Below are 23,959 nucleotides of genomic sequence, written 5' to 3' on the forward strand. Positions count from 1 at the left end.
AATAGGTATTTCTTTTTTTTGTCATTAATTTATACAAGATACAGTCATATACTTAGGTTTCTTTAAAATAATGGGTCTTGATACTATGAATTCATAGTATTGTGTTTGGCAGTTCAACTTAGTAATATCCAAAGCATGTAATTCATCTTTTGAAGTGTTTAGAAATGGGCTTTAAAAACAAAAACAAAAACAAAAACACTTTATCTGGATGGCTAAACTTCCTTTTTGGGCTCTTGTCCTATTGGGCTTATTTTGAATTAATTTTTTTAATGAACTTTATATTTTCCTGTCCTGAGGACAGTCCTTAATTTCAAAATAAACATTTCTTGGAAAAATATTGAATCTGGACTTTGTGCATGGTGGTTGCATGCCTGTAATCCCAACTACTTGGGAGGCTGAGGTGGGAGAATCGCTTGAGCCCAGGAGTTTGAGACCAGCCTGGAAAACAGCAAGACCTCGTCTCCTTTAAGAAACAAAAGAAAAATATTGAAACCATTTCAAGGAAAATATTTTAATATGTGCTATTTTATATTTTTAGTTATGTTCTTAATTATATGGATATATTGCCGGGAATAAAAAAAATTTTTCAAAGTAAGTAAACATCCTAATAACCTACCAGAGGGGTTTTTGGTGGTGGTGTTTGCCTTTTAATATTGTGGCAAAGTTATCCATAAGGAGACTTATTACAAGTCTATTTGGGTTTTTGTGTTCATTTTACTTATTCTGAAATGGTTTTTTGGCTGCTGTAATGTTATACATACATACAGTAGTAATATGCTTTCAGTAGCATCAATGTTTTTAAATCTTTGCTATTAATATACTCAAATAACCTTAAAGCAGGTTTATAAAATCATTCTTTGTTCATTTTCTACTTACTGGTAATTATCACATTCTTAAATTTTGAAACATTAGACTCTTACCTTAATTACAAGTAAACTGCCCCCTGGTGGCAATTTTTCTGAAAAATAATTCTGGTGGCTCTCATTTTGCTTGTAACTAAAAGAATTGGGGGAAAAGGAAACAGGTTTTGACTGTTGATTTTATTTCCAGCTGATTTTTACACTAACCTATCTAAGCAAGGTTCAAAAGGGCTTCTTGGTCATGATTTTAACCTTTTCATGCTATAAAAAAAAATTTAGACCATTATCATTTGTTAATACATACTACTAGTTTTCAAGGTGCCTAAGTGAGCTGATAATTTTTTCCATTATATTTATGCAACAAGTAGAAGGACGTTTTGGGGTTTCAATTTAAGACTGAGAAACTAAAATTCCACTGAGAAGTCAGTGAATTTCTTATTGATAGTTGTGAAGGAAAGCTTTAGAATACAGTCCTCATTCAGATATTGTTCACTGAAGTGTGCATTTTTTTTTTTTTTTTTGAGACAGAGTCTCGCTCTGTTGCCAGACTGGAGTGCAGTGGTGTGATCTCAGCTCACTGCAACCTCTGCCTCCTGGGTTCAAGTGATTCTCCTGCCTCAGCCTCCCAAGTAATTGGGACTACAGGCGTGCACTACCACGCCCAGCTAATTTTTGTATTTTTAGTAGAGATGGGGTTTCATCATGTTGTCCAAGATGATCTCGATCTCTCGACTTTGTGATCCACCCGCCTTGGCCTCCCAAAGTGCTGGGATTACAGGTGTGAGCTGCCGTGCCCAGCCATTGAAGTGTGCATTTTTGTATGGTAAGTAACAGTGTCAGAAATGTGCCCATGAATGTTCTTTGGGTTGCCATCATAATTTGGGCATTCACATGATTAGTTCTTTTTTAAAAATTTATAGAATTTGTGGAATGTATTTGCTATTGGTACAGTCTCAGAAGAATGGTTTCAGATACTCTTAGATGTCTTTAGAGTTTTGAGCAAGGATAAGAGGAGATACTTTAGAGTTACTCTAGTAAATGAACATTTTTGACTATTAATGGGTCTCTTATAAATGGATCTTTTATGTCACGCCAAGGGGAAAAGTATTGCGTAATCCATATACCAAATATTCCATTTATTTTGCCTTGAAACAATACATTATTACAGATATCAGTAGAACTTAACACTGGTTAATTATTTTATTTCTAATAATTTTTAATTTATAGACTGTCTAGCCCATCTATATTTTCACTTTTTGGTTTCACCATTAAATAGAGTATGCAAAAAGCCTTTTTGAAGAATACAAAAGAAGTTTGGGTTATCATAATTAACCACTTGGTAAATCTGGTTATAAATCACAGTACAAAGTCACATAGACTCTTTTAAGGAATTTTTTTTTTTTTTTTTTTTTTCTTGAGACGGAGTCTCGCTCTGTCACCCGGCTGGAGTGCAGTGGCCACACCCGGCTAATTTTTTGTATTCCTAATAGAGACGGGGTTTCACCATATTAGCCTGGATGGTCTCGCTCTCCTGACCTTGTGATCCGCCCGCCTCAGCCTCCCAAAGTGGTGCAATTACAGGCGTGAGCCACTGCGCCCGGCCTCTTTTGAGGAATTTTTTAAAAATGGTTGCTATTGAATATTGATCAGGCTTTTAAGAAAAAACAAATGGCCAAGACCCCAAGTGTTCAAGTAGGTGATCACTATTACCTAAGGAAAATAAACACAGGATGATGTCACACACACATGAATTGATAATATTGGTAGTAGTGGGAAGACTGAACTGAGCTGGAAATTACATGGTTTGCCTAAAAGCATTCAGACTTTAAAAACGTGTGCTAATCGCACATTAGATCCAATTCAGCAGCCCAAGTGTTAAAACATTATCAAGGAGTTATAAATAATAGCATCAGGAGTGATGGCAGGAAGTCCTCAAATAGTGGTTGCAATCTGTGGACATTCTCTTAGTTTCTCTGGGCCTCGATTTTTTCATTTGTAGAATGTGGCTAGGAAAGGATTATTTGAGGTAGTGTATGTGAAAGTATTTGTATACTATAAAGATTTATATGAACCAACAGCTATATTTTACATTATGTTATGCTTCTCATTTTACCTTTGGAGATTCTGGGACTCTTGGAATTTAAAAGAACGTCCCCCAAGGCCATACTTGTTGAGTTGGTATTGGCTAAAATTTGTGTGACCATATTTTAAGTCACCTTTCTGAGAAAAAATTCTTTGGATCTGTGTCACCAGTCGAATTACTTTACTCTCTTTTTCTTTTATTTCCATAGGTTTTGGGGGAACAGGTGATGTTTGGTTACATGAGTAAGTTCTTTAGTGATTTGTGAGATTTTGGGGCTTTTGCAAGGGACAAAAAGCAAAAGTGCTATTACTTAGCAAAATCAGATTCACTTCTGTAACTGTGAGAGCACTCTCCAGAAGTACATCTTCAAAATCAGGAAATGATTATAAGTCCTCTTCAAAACCACGCTCCTTCTAAACCCTCCCAAATGAATACATAAGAAGGATGCAAACACAGTCTATGAAATGCTCAAAACTAAATGTATCTGTAATGTTTAGAAAATACAGACCAGAATTACAATTCTGTTTTTATTAGGGATTATCCAGAAATTGGTAGAGACTTGATTTTTATCCTGAGGCACCTAGGAAGAAGCAGGGATAAAACCATTATCATTGGAAGTCACTACAGTCACACCTGAAGAACGACTTTCAGTCAACGATGGTGCATATATCATGGTGGTCCCAGAAAATTAAAATGGTGCTGAAAAATTCATATCTCCTAGAGGTGCCTTAGCTCTTCTAATGTTGCAGGGCAATGTATTGTGTTTGTGGTGATACTGGTATAAACATATCTACTGTGCTGCCAGTTGTATGGAAGTATAGCAGATACAGTTGTGTACATTAGGTAATACTTGAAAATGACAATAAACAACTATGTCAGTGGTTTATGTTATCGGTTATTGTTAGAGTGTACACATACTTAACAATAACAATGTAACTGTGAAACAGCCTCCAGCAGTTTTTTCAGGAGGTATCCAGAAGAAGGCAGTGTTATCGTAGATGACAGCTCCATGCATGTTACCGCCCCTGAAGACCTTCCAGTGGAACCTGGAGGTAGAAGACAGTGATATTGATGATCCTAAACCTGTGTAGGCCTAAGCTAATGGGGTGTGTTTGTGCCTTCCTTTTTAATTTAAAAAGTTTAAAAAGTTAAGAATTTAAAATAGAAAAAAGCTTATAGAATATGAGGATAAAAGGAAAGAAAATATTTTTGTATGTTTGTACAATGTGCTTGTGTTTTAAGCTAAGTGTTATTACAAAAGAGTTTAAAAAGTTGGCCGGGTACAATGGCTCACACCTGTAATCCCAGCACTATGGGAGGCCAAGGCAGAGGGATCGCTTGAGCCCAGGATTTGGAAACCAGCCTGGGCAACATAGTGAAACCTCATCTCTACAAAAATTAAAACAAACAAACAAGCCAGGTGTTGTGGTGCACATTTGTAGTTTCAGCTGTCTGGAAGGCTGAGGTGGGAGCATTGCTTGAGCCCAGGAATTGGTGGTTGCAGTGAGCCATGATAACATCACTGCACTTCATCTTGGGCAACAGAGAGACACTGTCTTCGGGAGGGGGGAAGAAAAGTCAAAAAGTTTTTAAAGTAAAAAAAGTTACAGAAAGCTACGGTTTATTATTGAAGAAAGAAAAGTTTAAAAATAAATTTGTGTAGTCTAAATATATAGTATTTATGAAGTCTACAGTAGTATACAGATATGTCCTAGGACTTCACATTCACTCACTACTCACTCACCCAGGGCAACTTCCAGTCCTACAAGCTCCATTCATGATAAGTGCCCTATACAGGTCTACCCTTTTTAAAAAAAATCTTTTATACTGTATTTTTACTGTACTTTTTCTGTGTCTAGTTACACAAATAACCATTGTGTTTCAATTGCCTACAGTCTTCAGTAGAGTCACATGCTGTACAGCTTTGTAATCTATGAGCAATAGGCTCTAGCCTATTTGTGTAGTACTCTATACCATCTAGGTTTGTGTAAGTACACTATGATGTTTGCACAATGACTAAATCACCTAACGATGTATTTCTCAGAATGTAATCCTTCATTAAGCGATGTATGACTATATAATGTGACCAGTCTCTAGGGCTCTGAAGAGTGACAGACCTGGTTGCCATCACTTTGTAGCTGTGTGACCTGTTTTTCCTCTGTAAAATGGGAATAACAATACCCCATACTTTGTGAAATGGTAAAATGAGCTGAAACATATAGTGTTTAGCATAGTATTTCACATAATGCTCAGTAATTTTGGCTGTCATCATCATCATCATCAATGGTATGGTTTGGCTTGTGTCCCCACCCAAATTTCATCTTGAGTTGTAGTTCTCATAATCCAATTTGAGTGACCTGGTGGGAGTGACCTGGTGGGAGGTAATTGAATCATAAGGGTGGTTACCCTCATGCTGCTGTTCTTGTGATAATGAGTGAGTTACCCAGTCTGCGGCAGTTCTTTATAGCAGTGTGAGAACAGACTAATACAGTAAATTAGTACCAGGTACTGGGGCACTGCTGTAGAGATACCCCAAAATATAGAAGCAACTTTGGGACTGGGTAACAAGTAGAGGTTGGAACAGTTTGGAGTGCTCAGAAGTCAGGAAGATGCTGGAAAGTCTGGAACTTCCTGGAGCATTTTGGCGTTGACCAAAATGCTAGTAGTAATACAGACAATGAAGTCCAGGCTGAGGTGGTCTCAGATGGAGATGAGGAACTTACTGGGAACTGGAATAAAGGTGACTCTTGCTATGTTTTAGCAAAGAGATTGGTGGCATTTTGCCCCTGCCCTAGGGATCTGTGGAACTTTGAACTTGAGAGAGATGATTTAGGGTATCCAGCGGAAGAAATTACTAAGCAGCAAAGTGTTCAAGAGGTGACTTGGGTGCTGTTAAAAGCATTTGAGTTTTATGTATTCGCAAAGATATAGTTTGGAATTGGAACTTATGTTTAAAAGGGAAGTAGAGCATAAAATTTGCAGCCTGATGATGTGATAGAAAAGAAAAACCCATTTTCTGAGGAGAAATTCAAGCTGGCTGCAGAAATTTGCATAAAGAGGAGCCAAAGGTTAATTGCCAAAACAATGGGGAAAATGTCTCCAGGGCATGTCAGAGGTCTTCTGGCAGTCTCTCCCATCACAGGCCCAGAGGCCTAGGAATTAAAAATGGTTCTGTGGGCTGGGCCCAGGACCTTGTTGCTTTGTGCAGTTTTGGGGACTTGGTGCTCTGTGTCCCAGCTATGGCTAAAAGGGGCCTAGGTACAGCTCAGGCCGTGGCTTCAGAGTATGCAGGCCACAAGCTTTGGCAGCTTCCATGTGGTGTTGAGTCTGTGGGTGCGCAGAAGAACTGAGATCTGGGAACCTCCACCTAGGTTTCAGAGGATGTATGGAAATGCCTGGATGTCCAGGCAGAAGTTTGCTGCAGGGGTGGAACCCTCATGCAGAACCTCTGCTAGGGCAGTGTGGAAGGAAAATGTGTGGTTGGTGCCCCCACACAAGAGTACCCACTGGGGCACTGCCTCATGGAGCTCTGAGAAGAAGGCCACTGTCCTCCAGACCCCAGAGTGGTAGATCTGTTAACAGCTTGCACCATGCTCCCGGAAAAGCCACAGACACTCAACACCAGCTTGTGACAGCAGCCAGGAGGGAGCTGTACCCTGCAAAGCCACAGGGGTGGAGCTGCCCAATGCTGTGGGAGTCCACTTCTTGCATCAGCATGACCCAAATGTGAGACATGAAGTCAAAGGAGATCATTTTGGAACTTTAAGGTTTAATGACTGCCCTACTGGATTTCAGACTTGCATGGGGCCTGTAGCCCCTTTGTTTTAGCCAATTTCTCCCATTTGGAATGGGTGTATTTACCCAGTGCCTGTACCTCCATTGTATCTAGGAAGTAACTTGCTTTTGATTTTAGAGGCTCATAGGTGGAAGGGACTTGCCTTGTCTCAGATGAGACTTAAGACTTGGTCTTTTGAATTCATGCTGGAATGAGTTAAGGCTTTGGGGGACTGTTGGGAAGGCATGATTGTGTTTTGAAATGTGAGGACATGAAATTTGGGAGGGGCCACGGTTGGAATGATATAGTTTGGTTGCTTCCCCACCCAAATCTCATCTTGAATTGTAGCGCCCATAATCCACATGTATCATGGAGGGATCTGGTAGAAGGTAATTGACGTCCATGCTGTTCTCGTGATAGTGAGTTCTCACGAGACCTGATGGTTTTATAGGGGGCTTTCCTCCCCTTCACTCTGCACTTCTCCTTGCTGCCTCCATGTGAAGAAGGGTGTATTTACTTCCCCTTCTGACATGATTGTGAGTTTCCTGAGACTTCCCCAGCCATGCTGAACTGTGAGTCAATTAAATGTCTTTTCTTTATAAATTACCAGTCTTGGGTATGTCTTTATATAGCAACATGAGAACAGACTAATACAATCTATAATTAGAACAATTCTGTGAATTGCTTTATTAAATAAATTAAGTAGTTAACATAATTTCCCACATATTTATATTCCAAAGGATTAGAAAATAACTATTCTTCAGATACTTTCTGGTAATTGATGTTTGTAATGATGACCACCCCCTGTCTTGTTCCCTCCCAGATAGTCTAAAATTTTGAATTGTCAAAATTTAAATTTTGGAGACACATGATATTGTGATATAATGGTAACAGGAATGAATAAAGATCAGATACCAGACTTCAGTATTAATTACATACAGCTCTGTGACGTTGGGTAACAAATTTAACCACTCTGAACATCTGTTTCCTCTTGTAAAATTTGGAGAGTAATATTGAATGAAAATAATTTTGTGTGGTGGAAGGTTCTCTCCCCTACCACTGTCTTCCATTTTCTAGAATGTTGAATCTCTCAAGGCTATCTTAATAGAAGGGTGTGTTTTTGGCCAGAACACAACTGTAATCACAACTGTAATCCCAGTTGTCTCACAACTGTAATCCCAGCACTTTGGGAGTCTGAGGTGGGAGGAGTGCTTGAGTCCAGGAGTTTGAGACCTGCCTGTGCAACATAGCAAGACCCTGTTCTGTACAAAAATAAATAAATAATTAGTTGGGCATGGTGGCATGTGCTTATAGTCCCAGCTACTGGGGGAGGCTGAAGTGGGAAGGTTGCTTGAGCCTGGGAGGTCAAGGCTGCACTGAGCTGTGATTGCACCACTGCACTCAGCTTGGGTGACAGAGTGGACCTTGTCTCAATTTAAAAAATATAAATAAATAAAGGATGGGTTTTGATATTGCCTAAGATAGTAAAGCAGAAAAAGCATCAGTGTAATGAGGAAAAATATCTAATTGCATCAGATATTTACATGGGGGGCAGACCCCCATGACAACTTTTCCCCTCTGCCTCATGCACACTCATGTTCTGAAACCTGACTGCTATGAATAGCAGAACCAGTCTGAGTAGAGAAATACTAACAACATCCTTTGGAGACAAGACTCAAGAAGAGCTGGAGCAGGGACTTCAAGGAAGGAGTGAGTACTGTATATCAAAAGAACTAAGAGACTGTGTGTGTGTGTGTGTGTGTGTGTGTGTGTGTGTGTGTGTGAGAGAGAGAGAGAGAATTAGCACTGTCCAATAGAAATATAAAGCAAGGTACTAATGTGAGCCATATATGTAATTTTAAATTTTCTATTAGCCACATTAAAAACAGTAAAAAGGTGAAGTTAATTTTTATAATATATTTTATTAAACCCAATATATCAACAATATTATTTCAGCAATAATTAACATAAAAGTTAACGTATTTCACATTTTTTCATACTAAGTCTTTGAAATCTGGTATGGTATTCTTATAGCATATCATATTAGACTAGCTATATATCAAATATTTATGTACATATTCCATAGGTACATATGGCTAGTAGCTAAGATACTGGACAGTACAAGTATTGAGGGTATGAAGGGGATTGTTGGAGATTCTCTGGTAACCATGGTGTCATTTCACAGTGCTCCCCCAGAGTCTAGGACAAACACCCTGTGTCTGTGAATGGAACTTAGGGATAAGTTGAAGAGATCAAAAGAGTGATTCTAGGCTCATTGGCTTGTGGATTTGTGGACCTTGTGTGATTTGGATTATATGGCCTGAGAATGAAATTGTGAATGAACATTCTTGGAATTTTGTGTGTATATGTAATTGGCCAACATCAAGACCACCTTTTCCTTCTGTAATGTGGTGTATTGGTCATCATGGGCTGCCATAACAAAATGCCACAGACTGGATGGTTTAACAACCAAAATGTATTTTCCCAGAGTTCTGGAACGTAGGAAGTCTAAGTTCAAGGTGCCAGCAAGATAGGTTTCATTCTGAGGCCTCTTCCCTTGGTTTATTGGGAGTTACCATCTCACCATGCACTCACATGGCCTTTCCTCAGTGTGTGTGTATGCAGAGATAAATAGATATCTCTCTGTTTTCCTCTTAAAAGGCCACTAGTCCTATTGGATTAGGGTGCCTAATATGGGTGTGCATCCCCACCCAAATCTCATCTTGTATCTCCCATAATTCCCACGTGTTATGGGAGGAACATGGTGGGAGACATTTGAATCATAGGGGTGGCTCTTTCCTGTGCTGGTCTTATGATAGTGAATAAGTCTCACTAGATCTGATGGTTTTAAAGAATGAGTTTCCCTGCACAAGCTCTCTCTTTGCCTGCTGCCATCCATGTAAGATATGACTTGCTCCTCTTCGCTTTTTGCCATGAGGGTGAAGCCTCCCCAGCCATGTGTAGCTGTAAGTCCATTAAACCCTTTTTTCTGTATAAATTATCCACTCTCAGGTATGTCTTTATCAGCTGCATGAAAACAGACTAATACAGTAAATTGGTACCAGTAGAGTGGGGTGTTGTTGAAAATATACCCAAAAATGTGGAAGAGACTTTGGAACTGGGTAACAGGCAGAGGCTGGAACTGTTTGGAGGGCTCAGAAGACAGGAAAATGTGGGAAAGTTTGGAATTCCCTTGAGACTTGTTCAGTGGCTTTGACCAAAATGCTGATAATGCTATGGACAATGAAATCCAGGCTGAGGTGGTCTCAGATGGAGATGAGGAGCTTGTTGGGAACTGGAGCAAAGGTGATTCTTGTTATGTTTTAGCAAAGAGACTGGCAGCATTTTGCCCCTGCCCTAGAGATTTGTGGAACTTTGAACTTGAGAGACATGATTTAGGGTACCTTGTGGAAGAAATTTCTAAGCACCAAAGCATTCAAGAGGTGACTTGGGTGCTGTTGAAAGGCATTCTGTTTCAAAAGGAAAACAGAGCATACAACTTTGGAAAATTTGCAGCCTGACAATGCAATAGAAAAGAAAATCTTATTTTCTGAGGAGAAATTCAAGTCGACTGCAGAAATTTGCATAAGTAATGAGGAACCGTATGTTAATCACCAAGACAATGGGGAAAATGTCTCCAGGGCATGTCAGAGACCTTTGCAGTAGCCCCTCCCGTCACAGGCCTAGGAGGAAAAAGTGGTTTCGTGGGCCAGGCCCAAGGTCCTTGCGCTGTGTTTAGCCTGGGGACTTGGTGCCCTGCCTCCCGACTGCTTCAGCCATGGCTGAAAGGGGCCAACATAGATCTTGGACCTTGGCTTCAGTTGGTGCAAGCCCAAAGCCTTGGCAGCTTCCACATTGTATTCAGCCTGTGAGTGCACAGAAGTCAGGAATGGGGGTTTGGGAACCTCTGCCTAGATTTCAGCAGATGTATGGAAACACCTGGATGCCCAGGCAGAAGTGTGCTGCAGGGGTGGACCCCTCATAGAGAACCTCTGTTAGGTCAGTGTGGAAGGGAAATATGGGGTTGGAGCCCCCACACAGAGTCCCTACTGGGGCACTGCCTAGTGGAGCTGTGAGAAGAGGGCCACCATCCTCCAGACCCCAGAATGGCAGGTCCACTGACAGCTTGCACCCTGCACCTGGAAAAGCTGCAGACACTTAAAACCAGCCCATGAAAGCAGCCAGGAGGGAGGCTGTAACCTGCAAAGCCACAGGGGCAGAGCTGCCCAAGACCATGGGAACCCACCTCTTGCATCATTGTGACCCGATGCAAGGCATGAAGTCAAAGGAGATCATTTTGGAGCTTTAAGATTTGAGTGCCCTGCTGGATTTTGGATTTGTGTGGGGGGCCTGTAGCCCCTTTGTTTTGGCTAATTTCCCCATTTGGAACAGCTGTATTTACCCAAAGCCTGTACCCCCATTGTATCTAGGAAGTAACTAACTTGGTTTTGATTTTACAGGCTCATAGACGGAAGGGACTTTCCTTGTCTCAGATGAGATGTTGGACTGTGGACTTTTGAGTTAATGGTGTAATGAGTTAAGACTTTGGGGGTACTGCTGGAAAGGCATGATTGGTTTTGAAGTGTGAAGACATGAGATTTGGGAGGGGCCCAGGCGGAATGATATGGTTTGGCTCTGTGTCTCCACCCAAATCTCATCTTGTAGCTCCCATAATTCCCATGTGTTGTGTGAGGAACCCAGTGGGAGATATTTGAATCATGGGGGTGGGTCTTTTCTGTGCTGTTCTTGTGATAATAAGTCTCACAAGATCTGATGGTTTTAAAAAACGGGAGTTTCCCTGCACAGGCTCTCTTTTTGCCTGCTGCCATCCATGTAAGATGTAACTTGCTCCTCCTTGCCTTTTGCAATGATAGTGAGGCCTCCCCAGCCACATGGAACTGTAAGTCCATTAAACTCTTTTACCTATATAAGTTACCCAGTCTTGGGTATGTCTTTTATCAGCAGCATGAAAATGGACTCATACAGTGCCATTTTGACTTCATTTAACCTTAATTACCTCCTAAAGGCCCTTTCTCCAAATACAGACATACTAGAGGTTAGGGCTTCAACATAGGAATTTTGTGGGGGCCTACTCAGTCCATAGCATATGGGCTTAGTGTTCAAGAAACATATGTAGAAAGTATTTTATAACTAAGAAAGTGAAACTTAGGTGTTGGTGGAATCCTGCTTCAGAGTATAGTTGTGATGTAGCACTTTGTGAGTTACAGAATCTGGCTGTGTTCAAGGATGGATGTTAAAGTGTTTTGTAAACTCTAGTGCTATTTAAAATGTTTGGCGATATTACTAGATTACTATGTCTTGCACATAGTGCTGAAAATAAATACTTTAAAAAATGAATTTGGCATGTAATGATGATATATTTTATTACATGCATCAGATAGTGTTGACTCTAAAGCTCTATATCAATATATCAATGTTGGGGGTTTATAGCACCACTAATAATGTTTTAGTACATATTTCTGGCTTTTGATTCTTAGAAACCACATTAAATCATATATGCTAATTCTAGTTGTCAGAAGCATTAGGTCATCAGAATGTCCCCAAAACAATCCATGAACAAATTGTGTCAGTTATACCTTCAAAATATATTCAGAAATATCCAGGCACAGTTTGCACACATGTAATCCCAGTTACTTAGGAGGCTAAGGAAGGAGGACTGCTTGAACCCAGGAGTTCAAGACCAGGTAGGGCAACATGGTGAGACCCCATCTCAAAAAAACAGAAACAAAAAACAAACAAACAAACAAATCTAACATATATCCACAATCAGATTCTCTCTTCACCCAGCTCAATTATCACTGTGAATAAACAACCTTCATGTCTTACCTCGATTATTCCAGTAGCTTCCTCACTTTTCTCTTCTGCTTTTGCCTGCCTCTCCCCAATTTGTCTTGATACAGCAACCACAATAATTCTGTTAAATCATACATCAGAATATGTCTCCTTTGCACAAAACCCTTCTGTGGCTTCTACTTTCAGAGCTCTTGCAGTGACCAACAAAGGCCTCCTGATCACACTTCTTGTTCCTCATCTCCTACTACTTATTCCCTCATTTGCTGTGTTCCAGCCACACTGGCTTTTTGCACTTTTTTGAATTTGCCAAGTACAAAAGTATTCCTCCTACCTAGAATGTTGTCTTAGATATCAATTTGACTCATTCCTTTACCTCCTTCAGATCTTTATTCAAATGTCACCTTGGTGAGTCCTCTCCTCACCTCCCTATTTAAATATACTACACCCACTTCCACACTGACATTTCTTTTTTCCTGCTTAATTTTTCTCTATAGTACTTATTGCCATATAGTGCCTATCATAATGCACATAGCATTATCACACATTTGTTTATTTTGTTTCTCATTTGTGTCCCCACCAGAGTGTAAGCTTCATTAGGACAAGAATCACTTTTTGTTTTGTTCATTGTTAAAAACCAGTTCCTGGAACGTAGTAGGCACTCAATAAATACACATTGAATGCTTGAAACAAAACTTACTCTAGTTAAACAGAAGAGGAATTTTTTTTAAAAGGATATTAGGTATTTAAAAGTCTGGACGGAGTAGGGAATCAGGCTTGGAAGCTGTCTAACCAGGAATAATGCAGTTTCCATTGGGAACAGTCACCACTATTACTGGGACACTCCCCTGGACATGTGTCCTTACCACCTCCACTGGTTGTATTTTGCCTTACGCCTCTTCCCTTGCAGAATATGTTCCTTGAGATGCCTTACTTTTCCCATTACTTTATTTCAAATTGTAGCTTCTCATAGATGTTCTGATGGTTGGTTGGTGGTTTGTCACATGTGTGGGCCCTTGCTCCAAAGGAGCCCAGGAGAGCAAGTTCCAGCCTTCTACTTTGGGGAGGTAGGCTCACAGGTAGGACATTCCCCAGATATTGGAAGTATGTTCAAAATATGCTGTGCAGTCACAAAATATAAATGCTCTTCACTGGCACTGAGTGCTATCATTAAAAAAAAAAAAATCTAGCTCAGGAGACCTGAAGTTATTTTAAAACTTTATGTGTAATCCAGAATCCATTTCCCATAGCAATTGTTAAACAATGTCTGCTTTCAAATTTATTATTCTTCATTCCTGACCTTGTTTCTAAGCTTAACCAATCACATATTTTCTCATTTGACATCCCAGTGATTAATAGCTGAAACCCATTGCCTGGAGAATGGTTTCCATTGTGATGTGGTACTCCTTGGGTGGAGAGTGGGATGAACAGGCAACAGAATGCTTTGTTTATGGAAAAGGAATAAGAGTGTGAGTCCATTATCAGAAAATGCAGCAAGGGTGTAAAATATTGGGCTGCCATGTTAGAGCTCCCCTGTTACCATAAAAACCTCTGTACTCAGCAGCTGGGTCAGTGGGAAGCCTGCTGCCCAGTTCGAATGGTATATTGAATTATATCACCAGTCTTGGCATCAGTTTACCATATTTTTAAGTAACTTTTATTTTTTCTTCCTTTCTTTTAGTTCCTTTTTTTTTTTCTTGCAAGTAGGAAGCAGGAATGACTGTTCAATTATTAGATATTCAAGTTTAGAATTCACTGTCATTACTGCACAATTCATTTGCTGAAATAACAAGTAGCAGATGCTACAGTGCAAGTTAATGAATAATTCTTATTTGTACTCTGGCCTTTCATTGCAATTCATTTGTTACAGACATGTGGGTTTAGTAATTATTATTCTCACACTTTCTAAAATGTTTTTAGCTTTTTAAAAAGCATTTTGCTCATTTTTTTATTTCCTTCTGTTTGTTTCATTCTATTTATTAAATTCTCCCATTTATCCCAATTGTTTGGGAAGTCTCACGGCTCTTTATGGTTCTCTTCTGAGAGGAATATGAAATACTTCAATTGATTTGTTCCTTATTGCAAATAAGCCAAAGCCATGGCTCATTTACCATTACCGGGTTTGTTTACCATTTCACAGGCACACTTGAGGCCTCAGCTTTCAAGGGCATGTTTTCAGCCTGTTACAAACCATGCTTGGCCTTCCTTCTCTAAAGTCTGCTCCTTCCTAACCAGGAAACAGGGCAGGAATGGAATTTTCTTCCCATTCCAGTTTCTCTTTAGCTGCTTGTGTCCAGAAGTTGATATGGCATAGCTAAAATTAATACCTGAATTGACCCAGTTCACCTTCTGTTTTAGAAACAACAACAACAAAAAAATTGGCTAAAAAGTAAAGGCCTGGGTATTTTTAGAAAGAGCAATAATTAGTGTAAAATGTCACAGAAATATAATACGTTTAGATTCATGTCAGACAAAAGTTATTTCCAGCAAGCTTCTCAAAGACAAGAAAAGGGATGTTGGAGATATTGGGAAAAAGTATAGTGAAATTGGTAAGAATAAATAAGCTGCAGTGAAGCCTATCTGAAGCATTTGGAATATGACTTTGCAAGAGGCTCAGAATAGAATAGAGTAGGAATCTATCCCTGTTTATCTTTTTACCTCCCTATCCCTCTTGTATAGATATTGGAGTAAAAAGATGAGGAATGTTGCCCCTTGTTCCTCTCTCTGTGACTCACAACAGTGATGCTAAAGTGAGGAAGTGGCTTCAGACATGAACAGAGGTGGGGGATGGGAAAAACGGTCAGTATTAAGAGGCATGTGGCATGTGTGAAGATTTAGGAATTTAAAACACACACACACATGGTGGAAGCTGGTAAGCCTTGCCTTTTATACACAGTTCTGAATTTTAACTCTGAGGAGAGGAGTTTTTTGGGGTATAATTCTCTGTCGTAAGAGGCTGCCCTGTGTGTTGGATGTTTAGCAGCATCTCCAGCCTCAACCCACTCGATGCCAGTAGTATCCAGTTGTGACAGCTAAAAATGTCTCCAGATATTGCCAACAGTTGTCCCAGGATGAGAACCACTGCTGCAAAGGTCACACGATGTGGTTGGGCAGGGTGAGTATGGGACCTTGAGCTGGGGTAAGACCTGAGGGGCAGAGTTGTGAGAGTTATGGGGAACGTTTCCAATTTCTTCTATGGAGAAATGGGAAGAGATGGTGGATGAAGGAAATGGAGTGGCATGGTGGGAATGGAGTATGTAAATTCCTAAAAGAGAAGGAAAGAATCCTAAAGGCTGAAATAATTTTTTAAGACAGTAGATAAAAAGTCATGTAGCATTTAAGGAGACTTATTTTTTCTAGAAGGTTGATTTATATGTTTATTGAGAGGGAAGGAAAGTTAGTTAATCAGAAAAAGAAGGGGGAGGTGGGGATGGTAAATGAGTTAAAAAAAAAAAAAAGTTAAATAATGAATAGGACTGGCCAGGCGCAGTGGCTCATGCCTGTAATCCCAGCACTTTGGGAGGCCGAGGCAGGCGGATCACAAGGTCAGGAGTTCGAGACCAGTGTGGCCAATATGGTGAAACCCCATCTCTATTAAAAATACAAAAATTAGCCTGGCATGGTAGCAGGAGCCTGTAGTCCCAGCTACTCGGGAGGCTGAGGCAGGAGAATCGCTTGAACCCAGGAAGCAGAGGTTGCAATGAGCCAAGATCGCGCGACTGCACTCCAGCCTGAGCAACAGAGCAAGACTCAAAAAAAAAAAAAAAAAAACACAAAAAACGAATAGGACCTACTATTTGATAGCACAACGGGGTGATTATGGTCAATAGTAACTTAACTGTATGTTTTAAAATAACTTAAAGAGTGTAATTGGATTGTTTGTAACTCAAAGGATAAATGGTTAAGGGAATGGATACCCCATTTACCCTGATGTGCTTATTTCACATTACATGCCTGTATCAAAACGTCTCGTGTACCCCATAAATATATACACCTACTATATATCCACAGGAATTAAAAATTGAAAAAAAGAAGTGGAAATAGATTGAAAGCTCTCCCTGTAGAGTAGAAGTTGGATAGATTTTGCAGAAATAACCTTAATCCCTTATTCCTCTCAGTGAAGGAGCCTATGAAATAAAGGAGAATTAAACATGTAGTTCTTATAATTTTCATTCCTTCATTCACTTATCTATATCCTATGTCCCATGTACTATATTATACACTAGACAGTAAGGATAGAAAGATGGATAAGAAACAATCCCTGTCTAAAGATGTCCACAGTATACTAGGGTAGACAAAGATGTGTAATCAGTTTGATTGAGAATCTCACCTCAAGAAGCATAAGCTTGAAAGTCTCATCATTTCTACACTTGGTATTTTGTCAGATTTCATTGCTTCAAAGTATCAGCCTCCTTAGTTATTAAAACTTTCATTCTAGGTATTAAGATTAGGTCCTACTGATTTAAAATATTAGTCTCATATTTATTTCAAAAACTTCCTCCATGCCTTCCAGAGCAGACTAGACCTGTAGTTCCAACTTTCTTTACACCCCTCTTTTTTTCCATGTGCCTGCTCTTCCGATGGTGGGGTCAGGAGGTTTAAGAAGGAAAACAGGCAATGCCTTAAATGTCTGACTGCCGCCATGTTGCTATCTGCTTTCTGTAGGTCATTGTTAGTGAGAATGCATGGGGTTCCTAACAGCCCCACTGATAACTCAGTATCAAGCAGTCCTCTATGCTTTGATAGCCCTTTGCAAGACTTCTGCATCTGTCAGCTGACTTCCATTTGGCAGTGGTGAAACACATTCTTCTGATACATAGAAATCCCTTGTCCCATGTTATGTTCCATGGCAAGTGTGTGGGCCTCAATCTCCTGTGCTCTCTGTGATCCCAGCTCTGGGGCCTGTAGATTCCGACAGGATCCATAGTCCAGATATCACCGGATTTCTCTGTAGTCCCTACCAACTCTCCCCAGTCCTCCAAAATTCCTGGAAATTCATAGCGTAGGGGGAGTCAGCAAGCTTTGTGGCAAAGGAAACATCCAGATGGGGACTGGAGATATCAGCCTCCTCTTGAAGACACCCCAAAACTTTACTAGTATCATGTAATAGGTACTAATGTCCTGAGCAGAACACGAAAGACACTAACCATTAATGAAACAAATGGACAATTTGGACAAATTCATAGTTTATTTACTTATTTTTCTTTCTTTTTGAGACAGGGTCTTTTTCTGTCTCCTGGCTGGGCTGGAGTGCAGTGGGGTGATCACTGCAGCCTCAACTTTCAGGGCTCAGGTGATTTTCCCTCCAAGACTCCTAGGCTCAAGTGATTTTCCCTCCCAGTCTCCTGAGTAGCTGGGTCTACAGGTGTGCACCATACCCCGCTAATTTTTGTATTTTATTTATTTATTTATTTATTTATTGAGACAGAGTCTTGCTCTGTTGCCCAGGCTAGAATGCAATGGCGCGATCTCGGCTCACTGCAAGCTCCGCCTCCCGGGTTCACGCCATTCTCTTGCCTCAGCCTCCCGAGTAGCTGGGTCTACAGGTGCCCGCCACGACGCCCGGCTAATTTTTTTTATTGTTAGTAGAGACGGGGTTTCACCGTGTTAGCCGGGATGGTCTCAATCTCTTGACCTCGTGATCCGCCCACCTCCGCCTCCCAAAGTGCTGGGATTACAGGCGTGAGCCACTGCGCTCGGCCTAATCTTTGTATTTCTTTAGAGACAAAGTTTCACCATGCCGCCCAGGCTGGTCTCTAACTGTATTTTAAAAATACAGGCAGCCGAGTGCAGTGGCTCACGCTTGTAATCCCAGCACTTTAGGAGGCTGAGGCGGGCCGATCATGAGGTCAGCAGATCGAGACCATCCTGGCTAACACGGTGAAACCCTGTCTCTACTAAAAATACAAAAAAAATTAGCCAGGCGTGGTGGCGGGCACCTGTAGTCCCAGCCACTTGGGAGGCTGAGGCAGGAGAATGGCGTGAACTTGGGAGGCAGAGCTTGCAGTGAACCGAGATCGCGCCACTGTACTCCAGCAGGGCCGACAGAGCGAGACTCCGTCTTAAAATAAAAAATAAAAAAATAAGAAATACAGGCAGGGCGCGTGGGCTCATGCCTGTAATCCCAGCACTTTGGGAGGCTGGGGCGGACAGGCTGCTTGAGCTCAAGAGTTCCAGACTAGCATCGGCAAAGCAGGGAGACCCCATCTTTACAAAAAAATTAGCCTGGCATGGTGTTGTGAGCCCATAGTCCCAGCTAAGTAGGGCAGAGGTAGGAGAATCACTTGAGCCCAGGAGTTCCAGGCTGCAGTGAGCCGCGGGGTCGTGCCACTGGACTCCAGCCTGGGTGAAAGAGCAAGACCCTGTCTCAAAAAGAGAAAGGAAAAAATTTAACATCAAGAACTTCCTTTCATCAAGACACCACTGAGAGAATATGACAACCCACAGAGTAGGAAAACAGACTTGTAATACATATCCGCAACAATGGACTTCCTCCTAGAATACAGAGGATAAAAAGTAGCAACACTTCCGCTTGCACCCGGACGGAACTTCCTGTCACGGAAAAGAACATCCTGTCACGGAGAAGAACAACATCCTGCAGAATTTCCTGTCACGAGGAACATTCCGCAGGAGGAAATGGAGGCTGAAAGGCTGCGACTCCTCGAGGAAGAGGCCAAGCGGAAAAAGGTAGCCAGAATGGGATTTAATGCATCTTCCATGCTCCGAAAAAGCCAGCTAGGTTTCCTCAACGTAACCAGTTACTCCCGTTTAGCCAACGAGCTGCGTGTGAGCTGCATGGAGCGGAAAAAGGTCCAAATTCGGAGCTTGGATCCCTCCTCTTTGGCGAGCGACCGATTTAACTTCATTCTGGCGAGTACCAACAGCGACCAGCTCTTCGTAGTGAACCAGGTCGAAGTCGAAGGCTCCAAGTACGGCATCATCAGCCTGCGAACTCTGAAGATCCCTTCGTTCCACGTGTACGTTCTCAGAAACCTTTACGTCCCCAACCGGAAGGTGAAGTCCCTGTGCTGGGCCTCGCTGAACCAGTTGGACTCTCACGTTCTGCTGTGCTTCGAGGGAATCACAGATGCTCCAAGCTGTGCAGTGCTGCTCCCAGCGTCGCGGTTCTTAAGTGTTCACACAAGAGTTAACCAGCCTGGCATGCTCTGCAGTTTCCAGATCCCAGAGGCCTGGTCCTGTGCGTGGTCCCTCAACACCCGGGCATATAACTGCTTTAGTGCAGGCTTGTCTCAGCAGGTCCTGTTGACCAGCGTGGCGACGGGACACCAGCAGTCATTTGATACCAGCAGTGATGTCTTGGCCCAGCAGTTTGCTAGTACGGCTCCTTTGCTGTTTAATGGCTGTCGCTCCGGGGAGATCTTTGCCATTGATCTGCGTTGTAGAAATCGAGGCAAGGGGTGGAGGGCCACTCGCCTGTTCCATGACTCAGCAGTGACCTCTGTGCAAATCCTCCAAGAAGAGCAATGCCTGATGGCATCAGACATGACTGGAAAGATCAAGCTGTGGGATCTGAGGGCCACTAAATGTGTAAGGCAGTACGAAGGTCACGTGAATGAGTCCGCCTATCTGCCCCTGCATGTGCACGAGGAAGAGGGAATCGTGGTGGCAGTGGGCCAGGACTGCTACACGAGAATCTGGAGCCTCCATGATGCTCACCTGCTCAGAACCATCCCTTCCCCGTACTCTGCCTCCGAGGACGACATTCCCAGCGTGGCCTTCGCTTCTCGGCTCGGGGGCATCCGGGGAGCAGCACCAGGGCTGCTCATGGCTGTCCGGCAGGACCTTTATTGTTTCCCCTTCAGCTAATTCTGCAGGTGGCAGCGCGGCCGAATGTGGATTTGACTTAAGGAAGTTAAGAGTATCTTATTACCGTTTCTGTGAGAGCATTTTAAGAGACGTGTTGTGTATAGATCGCATCCATCCGGCTGCCAGGGGTAAGGTGTTAAGAGTTTTATGTGCAGACATTCTTGTAAAGTTATTTCAGTTAAACTGTGGACTTAACTTGAAAGTCCTTTTCATAAAAGGTACCTGTTTCCTCTTGTTGAATGCCTTAGAACAGTTAACCACCTCCCCAACCCTTTTTTTTTTTTTTTAATAATTAAGACTTTTCTAAGGACTGAAGATTGGCAAAAACTAAAATAAAGCAGCTTCTTTCACTAGTAGCCCTTTAGAGAAGCATAATGATGGTACTGGTAAGACTGTTTGACTAATCATACAGGGTCCCAGGCATCTGCGCTTGAGGAAGCCAGTGGGAGTGGAGACAAGGGAGAAGTAATTTCTCGGAGTCTCTACAGAAGTATTTAAGGCTGGAGTTTGGAATCATTAAATTTGGCCTTCTCAAACTCAATAGCAGATCTCTTAAGATTCTCCTTTTATTGTTATCATCCATAGGCATTGGAAGGAAAGATGGATCTTTTTAAATACTAGAAGTTTGAAACAGTCCTTGATGTGCTTTTGTTGAGGTACCTTTAAGAATGTAAGGTACAGCAGCTCCGGTTTCTATTATGGTGACTTGAAGTTCAGATTCAAGGAATTGGCTTTGACTTTTTGTAATCTAGGAGCAGCAGTTTGTGAGAGATTTATTAAAAATGTTAAAGAGCCTGTTTTTTCTACTAAGCAAGGAAGAAAAAAAAACGTGTAATAATGTTAGTTGCTACTTCTTAATAGCCAAAGCCTGGAAATGATCTGAATTTCGAAAATGCTAAAATTCGTGATATAATCATACAATCGGATACTGCATAATAATAGAAAATAAGGCACACTTGCTATGTGAAACAGTATGGACCAATCTCAACATGTTGACTGAAATTAGGTAGAAATGAGTACAAACTGTATGATTCAATTCTAAAGTTCAAAAGCAGTAAAAATTTGTCTATGGTGATTAAAGGTAGAGTAGAGTAGTACGTACCTCTGTAGAAAAAAAGGATTTTTTTTTTTTCTTTTTAGGATGTTTGAGAAGTGACATGGGGAAGCTTTAGGAATGCTGAGTTTTCTTTATCTTGACACTTGATACATACGTAATTCATATATCTATATGCTTCACGTTTTTATAGTTTACTGTATATATGTTATTCCTCAAAAAATAAAAATAAGCAATTAGGACACTATTGTAGTTAGTCAGGCAAGGGACAATGATGCCTTGGACCTGCATGTGAGAAGTAGAAATGATCAGAAATGATTGCATTGGAAGATCATTCGAAGGTAGTATTATTGATAAGGCTTGCTGCTGAGAGTAAACTAGAAAGTGAAAGAAAAAAGGATGGCGGCTTTTTTTTTTTTTTTTTTTTTGAGACGGAGTCTCGTTTTGTCGCCCAGGCTGGAGTGCAGTGGCGCGATCTCGGCTCACTGCAAGCTCTGAGGATGGCAGCTTTTTTGTTAACTTTAGAACTGGTAGATGATGGTGTCGTTTACTAACCTGGGGAGGATGAGGAGAAAAAACTTTAGGTGAAGGGAATGATGCTGAGTTTTAGACATCTACTAAACCTCCAATCGGAGATACAAAGTATTCTGCAGATCAGGGGTCATGTCATGGCTGGTAATACAAATTTGGTGACTTCAATACATAGAATTAAAATAGATGGGATAGATGTGCTTTATATGACATAGATGAGGTTAATGTAATTACATATTGATAGAAGATGAGTAGATCAATAGAGAAGATATTGGAGTGTGGTTAGGCACAGATTTTTGGAATCCTTTCAGTCAGTTTTTTATACTAACTTGATATGTGACATGAGAAATTGTGTAAGCTTTACTTGCTGTTGTTTCTTCAGTGTAAAATGTCTTAGATAATAAAACTAAATGATAAAGTAGATACAGGGTTAAAGGATATGTATCTTGTTCCTTTTACATTGTAAGCATTCAAAATAAAACAAAACAATGAAGAAAAGACATCGTAATCATTCAGTAAGAAGTAGCTGCAGACATATATATGTATATATATATATGTCTGATACTGATATGTCATTTATTTGGCAATTGACAAAAAATGACTACATAACTTGATAAACTGTTTATCCTCATTTGCAAAGAAAACAAATGCAAAAAAAAAAATCAGTAAGAAAAACACACCTAAAAGAAAGGGAGGCAATAGTCTTGAATAGGAGAAAAAGAGGAGATCCAAATGGCTAATATACATTTGAAAAGGCATCCAACTTCATTTATTGTCAAGGAAATGCAAATTAAAACCACAGTGCCACACCACTTTCACTATAATGGTTAAAATAAAATAGATCAGGTGGAGTGACGTTGGGAATTAAAAAAAGAGAAGCAAATGTTGGTGCAGTTGTGAGCAAATAGAACTTTCATATACTGTTGAGTGTATACTGGTACAAGCACTTGGAAAAGTTAGTAATTGCTAAAGCTAGAAGTTTGCATACTCTATGACCCAGTAATTTCAGTCCTAGGAATATATTAATCAGAAATGCATACCTGTGTCCACCATAATTTGTTAATAGCTCCAACTGGAAACTACCCAAATGTTCATTAATAGAGTGGATAAATTGTAGGATATTAACACAATGGAATCCTTTTTGCAGTGAGAATGAACATAGCACTATGGACAAATCCTGCAAACATAATGTTGAAATAAAGATGCCAAACACAGAAGAGCACATATTGTACAACTAATGCACATAAAGTCCCTAAACAGGCAAAATGATTCTATGTTCTTAGAAGCAGGATTAATGGTATACTTGTAGGACAGAAGAGTAGTGACCAGAAGAAGATTCTAGGAAACTAGCAATGCTGGTGTCATGCCAGACCCCTAGTGACTCCAATAGTAATGGCACTGTGTCCGAGAGTCCAAAGAAGATGCGTAGACAGCAAACAAGACTTGCGTTTATTGGGGCAACTTATATATAGGGATGGTCCAGTGGTAGTAGGCTGGACAGAAGAACCACTACTGTTTGTAAAAAGCATGCAGTTTATATAGCATTTTCATTTAGCACACTCCACCTAGCAACCTCCATTTAACCCAAAGCAAAAGACCTTGATCCCCTATATTGCCTGTGTTGTAAGGGATGGGCTGGGGGTTCAGACGTCCTTCATAGATAAGGAGTGAAACTCAGGGTTAGTCGCTCTTGTTTCCTTAGTTTGGGATTCTGAGCACACATTCGTTTTAGATCACAGGGTCGTTCTCAGGATATGGTTGTTACTGCTGTCAGGTGCATCCGCTCTATAGCAGGGTACTGGCTACACAGTTTTTGTTCACTAGTGATAATTGTTAGAGCTGTGCCCTTAATATATGTGTCTTGTGTGTATTATACTTCAATAAAGAGTTAAATTTTAAAAAACCTAGTAAGACTTTCTCTTGCTGCCCCTACCTGTGGCTTTGGGGAAGGAATTGACTTCACAAATGCTGCCCTCTCTAAAAATATTACACCTCCATGCTCTGTCTCAGCTTAATTC

General features: G+C 40.9%; 1 protein-coding gene across 1 annotated transcript; it reads left to right on the forward strand.

Annotated features, from left to right (window-relative positions):
- The first annotated feature begins 18,642 nt into the window (after positions 1–18,642).
- Positions 18,643–22,434, forward strand: DCAF4L1 (DDB1 and CUL4 associated factor 4 like 1). Its single transcript, XM_004038614.5, has one exon. It carries the CDS (start codon positions 19,166–19,168, stop codon positions 20,354–20,356), a length of 1,191 nt encoding a protein of 396 aa, XP_004038662.1. The 5' UTR covers positions 18,643–19,165; the 3' UTR covers positions 20,357–22,434.
- The last annotated feature ends 1,525 nt before the right edge of the window (positions 22,435–23,959 follow it).

This window comes from Gorilla gorilla, chromosome 3, assembly GCF_029281585.2.
Source record: "Gorilla gorilla gorilla isolate KB3781 chromosome 3, NHGRI_mGorGor1-v2.1_pri, whole genome shotgun sequence".
NCBI lineage: Eukaryota > Metazoa > Chordata > Mammalia > Primates > Hominidae > Gorilla > Gorilla gorilla.

What these genes read in the sequence shown, in the direction of transcription:
- DCAF4L1 (XM_004038614.5), top strand. Translation starts at nt 19,166, where the DNA reads ATGGAGGCTGAAAGGCTGCGACTCCTCGAGGAAGAGGCCAAGCGGAAA.